This window comes from Heptranchias perlo, chromosome 12 (genome assembly GCF_035084215.1).
Source record: "Heptranchias perlo isolate sHepPer1 chromosome 12, sHepPer1.hap1, whole genome shotgun sequence".
NCBI classification, from domain to species: Eukaryota; Metazoa; Chordata; class Chondrichthyes; order Hexanchiformes; family Hexanchidae; genus Heptranchias; species Heptranchias perlo.
Window position 1 is genome coordinate 21,893,072 of NC_090336.1, and position 14,903 is coordinate 21,907,974.

Consider the following 14,903-nt stretch of genomic DNA (forward strand, 5'->3'; position numbering starts at 1 on the left):
ATCACTCACTGATCCACTCATCACTCACTGATCCGCTCATCACTCACTGATCCGCTCATCACTCACTGATCCACTCATCACTCACTGATCCGCTCATCACTCACTGATCCGCTCATCACTCACTGATCCACTCATCACTCACTGATCCACTCACTGATCCACTCATCACTCACTGATCCACTCACTGATCCACTCATCACTCACTGATCCACTCACTGATCCACTCACTGATCCACTCATCACTCACTGATCCACTCACTGATCCACTCATCACTCACTGATCCACTCACTGATCCACTCATCACTCACTGATCCACTCACTGATCCACTCATCACTCACTGATCCACTCACTGATCCACTCATCACTCACTGATCCACTCATCACTCACTGATCCACTCACTGATCCACTCATCACTCACTGATCCACTCACTGATCCACTCATCACTCACTGATCCACTCACTGATCCACTCACTGATCCACTCATCACTCACTGATCCACTCACTGATCCACTCATCACTCACTGATCCACTCACTGATCCACTCATCACTCACTGATCCACTCACTGATCCACTCATCACTCACTGATCCACTCACTGATGCACTCATCACTCACTGATCCACTCATCACTCACTGATCCGCTCATCACTCACTGATCCGCTCATCACTCACTGATCCGCTCATCACTCACTGATCCGCTCATCACTCACTGATCCGCTCATCACTCACTGATCCGCTCATCACTCACTGATCCGCTCATCACTCACTGATCCGCTCATCACTCACTGATCCACTCATCACTCACTGATCCGCTCATCACTCACTGATCCGCTCATCACTCACTGATCCACTCATCACTCACTGATCCGCTCATCACTCACTGATCCACTCATCACTCACTGATCCACTCATCACTCACTGATCCGCTCATCACTCACTGATCCACTCATCACTCACTGATCCACTCACTGATCCACTCACTGATCCACTCATCACTCACTGATCCACTCATCACTCACTGATCCACTCATCACTCACTGATCCACTCACTGATCCACTCATCACTCATTGATCCACTCATCACTCACTGATCCGCTCATCACTCACTGATCCACTCACTGATCCACTCATCACTCACTGATCCGCTCATCACTCACTGATCCACTCATCACTCACTGATCCACTCATCACTCACTGATCCACTCATCACTCACTGATCCACTCATCACTCACTGATCCACTCACTGATCCACTCATCACTCACTGATCCACTCATCACTCACTGATCCGCTCATCACTCACTGATCCACTCACTGATCCGCTCATCACTCACTGATCCACTCATCACTCACTGATCCACTCATCACTCACTGATCCGCTCATCACTCACTGATCCGCTCATCACTCACTGATCCACTCATCACTCACTGATCCACTCATCACTCACTGATCCACTCACTGATCCACTCATCACTCACTGATCCGCTCATCACTCACTGATCCACTCACTGATCCACTCGTCACTCACTGATCCACTCACTGATCCACTCATCACTCACTGATCCGCTCATCACTCACTGATCCACTCATCACTCACTGATCCGCTCATCACTCACTGATCCGCTCATCACTCACTGATCCGCTCATCACTCACTGATCCACTCATCACTCACTGATCCACTCATCACTCACTGATCCGCTCATCACTCACTGATCCGCTCATCACTCACTGATCCGCTCATCACTCACTGATCCACTCATCACTCACTGATCCACTCACTGATCCACTCATCACTCACTGATCCACTCACTGATCCACTCATCACTCACTGATCCGCTCATCACTCACTGATCCACTCATCACTCACTGATCCACTCATCACTCACTGATCCACTCATCACTCACTGATCCACTCATCACTCACTGATCCGCTCATCACTCACTGATCCGCTCATCACTCACTGATCCACTCATCACAGGACACACTCAGTAATAAAGGGCCATTGCTCCAAAGGCATTTGCTGCAGCAAAGACCAGAAAACACACAATATGAAGCAGCACAGGGGCAAGGCTGCTCCGAGATTCAGCGATGCCTCACTGCAGCAGCTACTGGACGGGGTGAGGAGGAGGAGGGACGTCTTTTACCCCGTGGACGGGCGGAAGTGCCCTGTCTCTGCCACCAAGGCCTGGCTCGAGGTGGCAGAGGAGGTCACCAGAAGCAGCAACGTCTCCCACACCTGGATCCAGTGCAGGAAGCGTTTCAATGACCTAACTAGGTCAGCAAAAGTGAGTACACTTACTGATTCTCCAACATTCCGTCTTCCACATCACCCCCCACCCCCCCAACTCACTCTGCACTGCCAAGACTACTCCATCACATCACTCCTCACACCCATTTAAGGCTCATCCTCAACTTACCTTCACTTCCTCACCTCCCCATTTGTGACCCCACCACTGCCACTCACCCCAGTCCTGATCCAATGTGGTGTCTCTGTCTCATACTCACCCTCTGATGCACCTCTTTCATGGTCAGCCTCACCCAAAGCAATGCATTCATTGGTTGGCTACTTCACCATCACTCACTCACACGTCTGTACTTTCTCCCCTTCTGGGAGAAGAGAGCGCAAAATACACACAAGAGGGTGAGGACTGGAGCGGGGGGGGCCACAACAAATAGCGGTCCTCATAGACGCAGGAGGCGCTGGAGATCAGCCGCACCCTCGAGTGCCTGTCCGTTGGGGATGGTGAGACTGACACCCCACAAACATCTGGTGACACAACTTTAACATTCATCACACACAACGTGAATTGATGTTAACAATGTTTGGCATGTTGAACACCTCAGAATGCTCATCGCAAAATAACACATCTGTGATGATGCTTAATATTGCCTTCTGTTCTCTTAAAGAGCCTTCAGCGACCGCTGTGACGACAGAGGGCATTCCTCAGAGGACCTGCCGGCCTCTGAGGGTGGACCCTCACATCATAGCGAGTCATCCACCAGCGCAGATACTGAACCCCAGGGGGCCATCCTTTAAAAGGAGAATGATCGAGGGACAGCAGCACATTTGCGAGGTACTGGAACAGGTGCCACGCGCACTCTCCACAATAGCGCAGAGGATGGAGGAGTCCAACTCCTGCATGAGTGGAATGGTGGCACAGGTACGGGAGGGAATCTCTGAGATACTGTCACAGGGACGTGAGCAACCCTCTGAGATAGTGTCACAGGTAAGTGCGGGAATGTCTGTGATGGAGAGAAGGTTAGCCTCCATTGAGCTTCAAGAACGGCTTGCAAATGAGTCCATTCAGGCCTTAACAACGGCCGTTCGACTCAGGGTGAACAACATTCTGCCGCCTTAAACAGGCAGATAGTAACTTTACAACTGGGCTTCCAAGGCATCATACATGACCTCCAAACTGTTGTCCAGCAGGATGGTAGGAGTGATGTGGGCCTGGTCCAGAAATGAGATGATGGCGAAAGGGGACGTGGAAGTGGGGATGCCACTCAAAGCAACCCCTCTCAACCAGTACTCGCAATGCTGCCTCCTCTCCAGGTAGCAGAGTCTGCCCTTGCACAGGTGCTGGTGGAGCAGTCTTTGGAGGGGCCCTCATGGGCTCCAAAACCCAGAGGGTCTAGGCCCAAAGCATCTAAGCAGTCAGGGCATGAACATGAACAACCTGCCACTACCTCTGCTGCAGCCACAGGGGATGCACCACGTAGAGGCGGTAGGAAGAGAAAGGCTAAGGATTTGTGACCACGAAGTGAATGCACAAGGATGTCCGACTAACGGTCATGAGAGAACCAACACGAGGGAAAAACCTACTTGACCTCGTCCTCACCAATCCACCTGTCTCAAATGCATCTGTCCATGACAGTATTGGTAGGAGTGACCACCGCACAGTCCTTGTGGAGATGAAGTCCCGTCTTCGCACTGAGGACACCATCCAGCATGTTGTATGGCACTACCACCGTGCTAAATGGGATAGATTCAGAACAGATCTAGCAGCTCAAAACTGGGCATCCATGAGGTGCTGTAGGCCATCAGCAGCAGCAGAATTGTATTCCAGCACAATCTGTAACCTCATGGCCCGGCATATTCCTCACTTTACCATTACCAACAAGCCAGGGGGTCAACCCTGGTTCAATGAGGAGTGTAGAAGAGCAGGCCAGAGCAGCACCAGGCGTACCTAAAAATTAGGTGCCAGCCTGGTGAAACTACAACACAGGACTACATGCATGCTAAACAGTGGAAGCAACATGCTATAGACAGAGCTAAGCGATTCCACAACCAACGGATCAGATCAAAGCTCTGCAGTCCTGCCACATCCGGTCGTGGACAATTAAACAATTAACGGGAGGAGGAGGCTCTGCAAACATCCCCATCCTCAATGATGGCAGAGTCCAGCACGTGAGTGCAAAAGGCAAGGCTGAAGTGTTTGCAACCATCTTCAGCCAGAAGTGCCGAGTGGATGATCCATCTCGGCCTCCTCCCGATATCCCCACCATCACAGAAGCCAGTCTTCAGCCAATTCGATTCACTCCACGTGATATCAAGAAACGGCTGAGTGCACTGGATACAGCAAAGGCTATGGGCCCTGACAACATCACGGCTGTAGGGCTGAAGACTTGTGCTCCAGAACTAGCTGCGCCTCTAGCCAAGCTGTTCGAGTACAGCTACAACACTGGCATCTACCCGACAGTGTGAAAAATTGCCCAGGTATATCCTATCCACAAAAAGCAGGACAAATCCAATCCGGCCAATTACCGCCCCATCAGTCTATTCTCAAACATCAGCAAAGCGATGGAAGGTGTTGTCGACAGTGCTATCAAACGGCACTTACTCACCAATAACCTGCTCACCGATGCTCAGTTTGGGTTCCGCCAGGACCACTCAGCTCCAGACCTCATTATAGCCCTGGTCCAAACATGGACGAAAGAGCTGAATTCCAGCGGTGAGGTGAGAATGACTGCTCTTGACATCAAGGCAGCATTTGACCGAGTGTGGCACCAAGGAGCCCTAGTAAAATTGAAGTCAATGGGAATCAGGGGGGAAACTCTCCAGTGGCTGGAGTCATACCTAGCACAAAGGGAGATGGTAGTGGTTGTTGGAGGCCAATCATCTCAGCCCCAGGGCATTGCTGCAGGAGTTCCTCAGGGCAGTGACCTAAGCCCAACCATTTTGAGCTGCTTCATCAATGACCTTCCCTCCATCATAAGGTCAGAAATGGGGAAGTTCGCTGATGATTGCACAGTGTTCAGTTCCATTCGCAACCCCTCAGATAATGAAGCAGTCCGTGCCTTTATGCAGCAAGACCTGGACAACATCCAGGCTTGGGCTGATAAGTGGCAAGTTACATTCGCACCAGACAAGTGCCAGGCAATGACCATCTCCAACAAGAGAGAGTCTAACCACCTCCCCTTGACATTCAATGGCATTACCATTGCCAAATCCCCCACCATCAACATCCTGGGGGTCACCATTGACCAGAAACTTAACTGGACCAGCCACATAAATACTGTGGCTACAAGAGCAGGTCAGAGGCTGGGTATTCTGCAGCGAGTGATTCACCTCCTGACTCCCCAAAGCCTTTCCACCATCTACAAGGCACAAGTCAGCAGTGTGATGGAATACTCTCCACTTGCCTGGATGAGTGCAGCTCCAACAACACTCAAGAAGCTCGACACCATCAAGGACAAAGCAGCCCGCTTGATTGGCACCCCCTCCACCACCCTAAACATTCACTCCCTTTACCACCGGCGCACCGTGGCTGCAGTGTGTACCATCCACAGGATGCACTGCAGCAACTTGCCAAGGCTTCTTCGACAGCACCTCCAATATTAACGATTTGGAGGAGGGGACCGAGTGTAACGTATCAAAGTTTGCAGATGATACAAAGATGGGAGGGAAAGTGGAGAGTGAGGAGGACATAAAAAACCTACAGGGGGATATAGACAGGCTGGGTGAGTGGGCGGAGATTTGGCAGATGCAATACAATATTGGAAAATGTGAGGTTATGCACTTTGGCAGGAAAAATCAGAGAGCAAGTTATTATCTTAAAGGCGAGAAACTGGAAAGTACTGCAGTACAAAGGGATCTGGGGGTCCTAGTGCAAGAAGATCAAAAAGTTAGTTTGCAGGTGCAGCAGGTGATCAAGAAGGCCAACGGAATGTTGGCTTTTATTGCTAGGGGGATAGAATATAAAAACAGGGAGGTATTGCTGCAGTTATATAAGGTATTGGTGAGACCGCACCTGGAATACTGCATACAGTTTTGGTGTCCATACTTAAGAAAAGACATACTTGCTCTCGAGGCAGTACAAAGAAGGTTCACTCGGTTAATCCCGGGGATGAGGGGGCGGACATATGGGGAGAGGTTGAGTAGATTGGGACTCGACTCATTGGAGTTCAGAAGAATGAGAGGCGATCTTATTGAAACATATAAGATTGTGAAGGGGCTTGATCGGGTGGATGCGGTAAGGATGTTCCCAAGGATGGGTGAAACTAGAACGAGGGGGCATAATCTTAGAATAAGGGGCTGCTCTTTCAAAACTGAGATGAGGAGAAACTTCTTCACTCAGAGGGTAGTCGGTCTGTGGAATTTGCTGCCCCAGGAAGCTGTGGAAGCTACATCATTAAATAAATTTAAAACAGAAATAGACAGTTTCCTAGAAGTAAAGGGAATTAGGGGTTACGGGGAGCGGGCAGGAAATTGGACATGAATTTAGATTTGAGATTAGGATCAGATCAGCCATGATCTTATTGAATGGCGGAGCAGGCTCAAGGGGCCGATTGGCCTACTCCTGCTCCTATTTCTTATGTTCTTATGTTTTCCCAAACCTGCGACCTCTACCACCTAGAAGGACAAGGGCAGCAGGCACAAGGGAACAACACCACCTGCACGTTCCCCTCCAAGTCACATACCATCCCGACTTGGAAATATATTGCCGTTCCTTCATCGTCACTTGGTCAAAATCCTGGAACTCCCTACTTAACAGCACTGTGGGAGAACCTTCACCACACGGACTGCAGCAGTTCAAGAAGACGGCTCACCACCACCTTCTCAAGAGCAATTAGGGATGGGCAATAAATACTGGCCTTGCCAGCGATGCCCACATCCCATGAATGAATTTAAAAAATGGTCGTCCAAGGGGAAGTTGACATATTGCGAAGCCCTGCGAAACAAGCCGTCTGTGACCTGCCTTATGCACTTGTGTGCAGATGACTGAGAGACCCCGGCGATGTCCCCAGTGGCACCCTGGAATGATCCGGAGGCGAAGAAGTTGAGGGCAGTGATCACTTTAACTGCGACCGGTAATGAGATGCTGCTCGGCCCAGCCGGGGGCAGCTCGGCATGAAGGAGGCTGCAGATGTCTGCGACCATCTGACGACTCACTCTGAGCCTCCGCATGCACTGCTCCTCAGAGAGGTCCAGGAAGCTGAGCTTTGATCTGTAGACCCTGTGTGGAGGGTAGTGCCACCTGCGACTTCGCTCCCTCTGTTGTTCCCCTCTGTGCTCTTGTGCAGGTCCCTGTGGTGCGGCACTGTGTTGTGGAGCTCCAAGTGGCAGAAGTTAACGTCGTGCCTGGCGAGGCTGGTGATGTTGCTCGTCCTCGGATATAGTGGTGAATGCAGCCATCGCCCCCCCATCCTGATGGTGTCAGTTTGAGGGGGTCTGAAAAGTTAGTAAATATGTGTGAACAGAAGAATTCTGAGTGGAAACTAAGAATTTTCAGTGAAAACACAAAGATCTCCCAGCCAAAAGTTTGTCTGAAAGAACTGAGTGCCCTGCTGCAATAACTCACCTTTTATCCCCATCTGTCAAACAAACATTTCAATGTCCAACTGGCTGCCGGCATGAAAAGTGTCTCTTGCAACATGGAGTGTTTCCCACAGCACGGGAAACACGCTGAGGCTGAATGAAAATCAGTCCCCTGCCTCAGTGACCATGAAATTAACTAGTTCAAAAACTTCAACTATCTGACTAACCGTCTTAACTGTCATCCCGCTCAGGATTTCCCTGAATTTCAGAGCCCACCCCCACCCCCCCCCCCACCCTCCCAACCCCTGCACTTGGATTCTAAAATTGGGGCCTAGGAATCCATAATTGAGCCAAACCTCACATTCCACCCCAATTGTAGGAAACCTCAGGTTCACAGCGATGCCAGATCACAGGTTCCTCTCCTCATGCTGGCAAACTCCACTGCATCGAACTCCAGGACCCCTACCCCAGTTCCACCAAACCCCAGAACTGCCCCCAAGTGCAACTAAACCCCATACTCTCTCCCCAATATTGTTAAATATCAGATATCTACCGCCAATTGGTATATCTTGCACACCATCTTACTGGATATTCTCAGCTTTAAAAATGGTAATAGATAAAATTTAAATACACAGATAAAGGAATATTATAGTTTCCACAGAATAACTGACAGAGTTCTGAAATTCAATCTCCAAAGCACCAGTAAAGAAGAGAATACATGTAAAAACATGGAATTTGACTTAATGAGTAATCTGTAAATCAGTAATTTGTAAATCAATGGGCCTGATATTATCTCCTACATTGACATAACCACCCCTATTGGTATAAAACAGTGAATTCTCTGATTACCATCAGCAGCACCACAGGAGATCTACTAGTAATATGTTACAAATCTTACATCTACGTATATTTCCTGTCAACTTTTTCCACTATAAATTCCAATGTCCACATTTACAATGGAAACTGCCGACGTAAACTTGTCACATTGCAGTTATACTGTTCCTCTAGTGGAGGTGCTGCAGCTGACAGGAGGATGTAATTGCAGCATGACAAATGTTCTTATAAATATGGACATAGCAATTTATAATGGAAATATAAAAATAAGAACAGAATGTATGACTTTAAAATGGGGACTGAATTATGTCTGTGTGCGCTGGTCCAATTATCTTGCACCCTCTAATCCAGCTTCACCAGAAGACCTCACTTGATCTTGACTTCCCATATGCAACGCCACGGAGAGATGAAGTAGTATACATACAAATTGTATATCAAGTACATTGCACTTCAGATGTGATGTGCAAAGCATGTGTCACATTTGTACTTGATTGGCTGAAATCACGAGTGGACAGGTAGGCAACATACCATTTGGTAAGTAGCAAACAGGAATTAAAATACTCGTCATAAAGTTAAAAAAAAAGACAAATCTAAAAGACAAATCTATTGGTAGCAACAGCTACCAATAAAAGAACAGAGAAGTTGAATTAATCAAATCACTCCAAAATGTTGTAAATTTGGTTTGACCCATTAGCTTAAATCTTCCCCCAGCATTCTTCAATTACTTTTTACATTTTTTTATTTGTTATTGGGATGTGGATGACGTGGGTATGGCCACATTTATTGCCCATCTCTACTTGCTCTGACAAGGTGGTGCTGGCCTTTCTCCTTGAAATACTTCAGTCCTTGTGGTGATGTTGCTCCCACAATGGTGTTAGGTAGGGAATTCCAGGATTCTGATCCAGCGACAATGAAGCAACGGTACTGTATATCCAAGTCAGAATGGACATGTGACAATGTGACTTGGAGGTGATGATGTTCTCACAACATTGCTGCTCTTCTACTTGCTGGTAGAGGTTACAGGGGAAGGAGGTGCAGTTGAAGTAACCTAGGTGAGTTGCTGCAGTGCATTCTGTAGATCGTACATACTACATTCACGGTGTGCTGGTGATGGAGGGGGTGTACATTGAGTCCAGTGGCAGTGACAACAAAAAAAAGTGAACTGCTCTTTCCTGGATGGTGTCGAGCTTCTTGAGTGTTGTTGTGATTACACCCATTCAAGCAAATGGTGAGTATTCCATTGCACTCCTGACTTGAGCCTTGTAGTTGGTTGAAACACTCGCATTTAATGACCTCAGGACGTCCCAAAGTGCTTCACAGCCAACGAAGTACTTTTTTGAAGTGCAGTTATTGTTATAATGTAGGAAACGGGGCAGCCAATATGCGCACAGCAAGGACCCACAAACAGCAATGTGATAATGACCAGATAATCTGTTTTTTAGTGATGTTGGTTGAGGGATAAACATCGGCCAGGACATCAGAAGAACTCCTCTGCTCTTCAAATAGTACCTTGGGATCTTTTATGTCCACCTGAGAGGGCAGGCAGGGCCTTGGTTTAATGTCTCATCCTAAAGACAGCATCTCCATCAATGCAACACTCCCTCAGTTGGGTTGTGAGTTGTGAGGAGGATGCAAAGAGGCTTCAAGGTGATTTAGACAAGTTGAGTGAGTGGGCAAATACGTGGCAGATGCAGTATAATGTGGATAAATGTGAAGTTATCCACTTCGGAAGGAAAAACAGAAAGGCAGAGTATTATTTAAATGGTGATAGAGTGGGAAATATTGATGTACAAAGGGACCTGGGTGTCCTTGTACACCAGTCACTGAAAGCAAATATGCAGGTGCAGCAAGTAGTTAGGAAGGCAAACTATATGTTGGCCTTCATTGCAAGAGGATTTGAGTACAGGTGCAAGGATGTCTTACTGCAGTTATATAGGGCCTTGGTGAGACCATATCTGGAGTATTGTGTGCAGTTTTGGTCTCCTTACCTAAGAAAGGATATAATTGCCATAGAGGGAGTTCAGCGAAGGTTCATCAGACTGATTCCTGGGATGGCAGGACTGTCATGAGGAGAGATTGGGTCGACTAGGCCTGTATTGACTCGAGTTTAGAAGAAGGAGAGGGGATCTCATTGAAATGTGTAAAATTCTGACAGGACTAGACAGACTGGATGCAGGATGTTTCCCCTGGCTGGGGGGGTCTAGAACGAGGGGTCACAGTCTCAGGATACGGGGTAGGACTGGGATGAGGAGAAATTTCTTCACTCAGTGGGTGGTGAATCTGTGGCATTCTCGACCACAGAAGGCTGTGAAGGCTCAGTCATTGAATATATTTAAGGAGATAAGATAGATTTCTAGACATACAAGGCATCAAGGGGTATGGGGAGAGAGCGGGAATATGGTATTGAGATAGAGGATCAGCCATGATCATTTTGAATGGCGGAGCAGGCTCAAAGGGCTGAATGGCCTACTCCTGCTCCTATTTTCTATGTTTCAGTTCTGCATTGGAGTGTCAGCCTGGATTTTGTGCTCAAGTCCCTGGAGTGGGACTTGAACCCACAACATTCTGACATAGGTGAGAGTGCTACCACTGAGCAACAGCTGACACTGTTTGAAGAGGTTGAAAAGCTTTGAGGGGTCATGAGGTGAGTCACTCGTCAGAGTACCCAGCCTCTGTCCTGCTCTTGTAGCCATCATGTTGATATGGCAGGTCCAGTTCCACCAATGGTAACTCCCAGGATGTTGATGTTGGGGACTCGGCGATGATGCCATTACAGGTCATGGGGAGGTGGTTGGGCCTTCTCTTCATAGAATCATACAGCACAAAAGGAGCCCATCATGCTTGTGCAGGCTCTTTGGTAGAGCTATCCAATTTGTCCCATTCCCCTGTTCTTTCCCCATAGCCCTGTAAATTTTTTCCCCTTCAAATATTTATCCAATTCCCTTTTGAAAGTTAATACTGAATCTGCTTCCACCACCCTTTCAGGTAGTGCATTCCAAATCACAACAACTCGCTGTGTAAAAATGTTTTTCCTCATGTTGCCTCTGGATCTTTTGCCAATCACCTTATAGCTGGTTACCGACCCTTCTACCACGAGAAACAGTTTCACCTTATTTACTCTATCAAAACTGTTCATGATTTTGAACACTTCTATCAAATCTCCTCTAAACCTTCTCTGCTCTAAGGAGAACAATCCCAGCTTCTCCAGTTATGCCTATTTCACCAGTCTATGTCCTCCTGAAGTCTGTTACTATCCTCGTTGTTTACTACTTTTCAGAGTTTCGTGTCATCGACAAACTTTGAAATTATGCCCTGTATATCCAAGGCCAGGTCATTAGTACATATCAAAAAGAGCAGTGGTCCCAATACAGACCCCTGGGGAACACCACTGTATACTTCCCTTCAGTCTGAAAAATCATTTACCACTACTCAGCTTTCTGTCCCTTAGCCAATTTTCTTTCTTTGTTGCCATTGCCCTTTAATCCCATGGGCCTTAATTTTGTTAACAATTCTGTTATATGCTACTTTATCCATTGCCTTTTGAAAGTCCATATACTCATTAACCCTCTCCATTACTTCAAAGAACTCAATCAAGTTAGTCAAACACGATTTACCTTTAACAAGTGCTAACTTTCATTTATTAGTCCATACTTTTCTAACTGCCAATTAACTTTGTCCTGGATTTTTGTCTCTAAAAGTTTCCCCACCACCGATGTTAGGCTGACTGGCCTGTAATTGCTGGGTTTATCCCTCTTCCCCTTTTTTTTGAACAGAGGTCTAACATTTGCAATCCTTCAGTCCCTGGCACCACTCCCATATCAAAAAGGAGGATTGGAGGATTATGGCCAGAACCTCTGCAATTTCTACCATTACTTCCCCTCTAACCTAGGATGCATCCCACTTTTCTACTTAAAAGGTTGGCAGTTCTCTAAGTACCTCTTTTTATCCTAGCCAATATTGCTAATACCACTTCCTTTATTGCTATATTAGCAGCATCCTCTTCTCTAGTGAGGACAGATGTACTCATTTAGTACCTTAGCTATGCTCTCTACCTCCACAAGATCTACTTTTTGGTCCCTAATTGGCCACACTCTCTCTCTACTATTAGCATAAAAATAGTAAAAGGTTAATGACCATCTCTTGCATGAGATGGTCAATACCTGGCATTTATGTGGCATGACTTACCTGCCACTTATCAGCCTAAGTCAGGATGTTATCCAGGTCCTGTTGCAAGTTCGTTATCAAAGGAGTTGTGAATAAAGCCAAATATTAAAATCAGCAGCAAACAGCCTCCTCACCTAATGAGCGGTCATTAATAAAGCAGCTGAAGATGGTGGGGCTGAGGGCACTTCCGTGTGGAACTCCCACAATGGTGTCCTGGAGCTGTGATGACTGGCTGCTGACAACCCCAACCACTTTCCTTTTTGTCAGGCTTGACTGCAGGCATTGAAGAGTTTTCCCCTTGACCCCGATTGACTTCAATTTTGCTAGAGCGCCTTGGTGTTCTACTTGGTCAAATGCTGCCTTAATGTCAAGGGCTAATTGACTGTACAGGACATTGTAGATGAGCTAGATCCTATTCTCATCCAAAGTGCACAGGCACATAATTGTTGGCCAGTAACCCCTGCTGGAAATTATGAGCAGAACCCAAGCTGATTTTTCTTTCCCCAGCACAAGGTTCTGAGGCCAGTTATAGCCCCCAATTGCCACCACAGCTAACTCAGCTCAAACTGGGAATTAAAGCTGGTATTTTCTAGCCTGTGTAGGTTTGTTACATGTATGTATGAACTGAATCAGCAGGGATCCCCTGGAAATTACTTTAAATACTCCTAATGTAGGCAAACCTTGACTAAGTAAAAGGTTTAAAAGATGAAAATGTTTTTATTTTTCATTTTTGCAATCAGTGTAGAGAGCAGTGCAGTTACTTAAAGCTTTTAGAAAGCATATTATTAAAAGTACACAGGCTTCAAATAAACAAAACACCTACATACACTGAGTCACCACACGAAGGTAAAATGGACCAAGATATGTCTCTAAACAACTAAATGTTTGTTTATATTATAAAATTATCACACAAATTGTCATTTTTTTTGGTACACAGACAATAATGTAAGAATGAACATTCATAATACAGAATCAGAATGAAAAAAGCTTTCTTCAGTCAAAGTAACTTTTTCACATTAGCAATTGAAGAGGAAGTTTGGAGACGACTATCCAATCGGGTAGGATTAAGTGTGCGAAACAGCATTGATGGTGGTGCTGCCGCCAATTTGTTATTTGAGCCTAAATCTGTTTGTGCCTGGTGGGAATAGGAAAAAATAATTATAGCCTTCAGTTATATGCTTATCCCGTCTTTCAATTTAGATTTATCTTGTACAACAAATAAGATAGTATTAAAGTGGGATCTTGTAAATTTGCACCTTTAATCTAGGCTGACACTTCAGTACAGTACTAAGGGAGGTTAAATCAAGGTCCTGTCTGTTCAGATGGGCTTAAAAAGATCCCGTAGCACTATTCCAGGAATAGCAGGGAATTCTCCATGTGTCCCAGCCAACATTTATCCCTCAGATCAACACAAGCAAAGCAGATTAACCAGTCTGTTTGTGGGATCTTGCCATTTGCAAATTGGCCACTGCTTTTGCTTACATATGTGACTGCACTTCAAAAGTAATTCATTGGTTGTGAAGTGCCTTGCAGCTAAAATATAAACAACTAAAGTTACAATAAAACAAGATTACTTATTTTCTGGAATAGTCCTAAGCACTTGAATTTAATTAATTTTCATATAGAATAGATAATGCAATTGGGTAATCAACCTGGATTGGTACCATATCAGGAGCCAAGACAGCCACTTCAGGTCCTCCAAAGGCTGCATTTATGTAGCTAGGTGTGCCCAAACTGCAGCCCACAGACCATGTGCAACTATGAGCTTTAGCCATCCAGCTGTTGAAGCAGAGGCAACTCTCATATTTCTGATTATATTGCACAGGGTGTGTGGAATGCATGTGCTCAAAGGCAGAATATCCTTTGTACATAAAGAAAATAACCTAAGCAAGAAGGAAGGGAAAAACACTCCCAAAAGATACCTACCACAATTTGGTAGAAATGGGGAAGGGGTCATGTGTATGCCCTCTGATGAACTCATCCCTTACAAGATTTAATTCCCAGGAAAATACAGAGACTGCTATCAAATACACATCGAATATTGCTCTGATGTAAACTTGATGTATAAAAGTGCAAAAAAATTAAGAAAATGCTAAGATGAAACTGGTTGGTATTTTGCTTCACCCATATATTTGCCATC

The 14,903-nt window shown here is 46.3% G+C and overlaps 1 protein-coding gene across 1 annotated transcript in view; it reads left to right on the forward strand.

Moving 5' to 3' along the window:
- LOC137327775 (centrosome-associated protein CEP250-like) overlaps positions 1-3,043 on the forward strand; it is an 86,621-nt gene extending 83,578 nt beyond the window's left edge. The window contains exon 18 of the mRNA XM_067993582.1: positions 2,914-3,043. Coding sequence (XP_067849683.1) covers positions 2,914-3,043 — 130 coding nt within the window. The remainder of the gene's footprint in view (positions 1-2,913) is intronic.
- Positions 3,044-14,903: the final 11,860 nt, after the last annotated feature.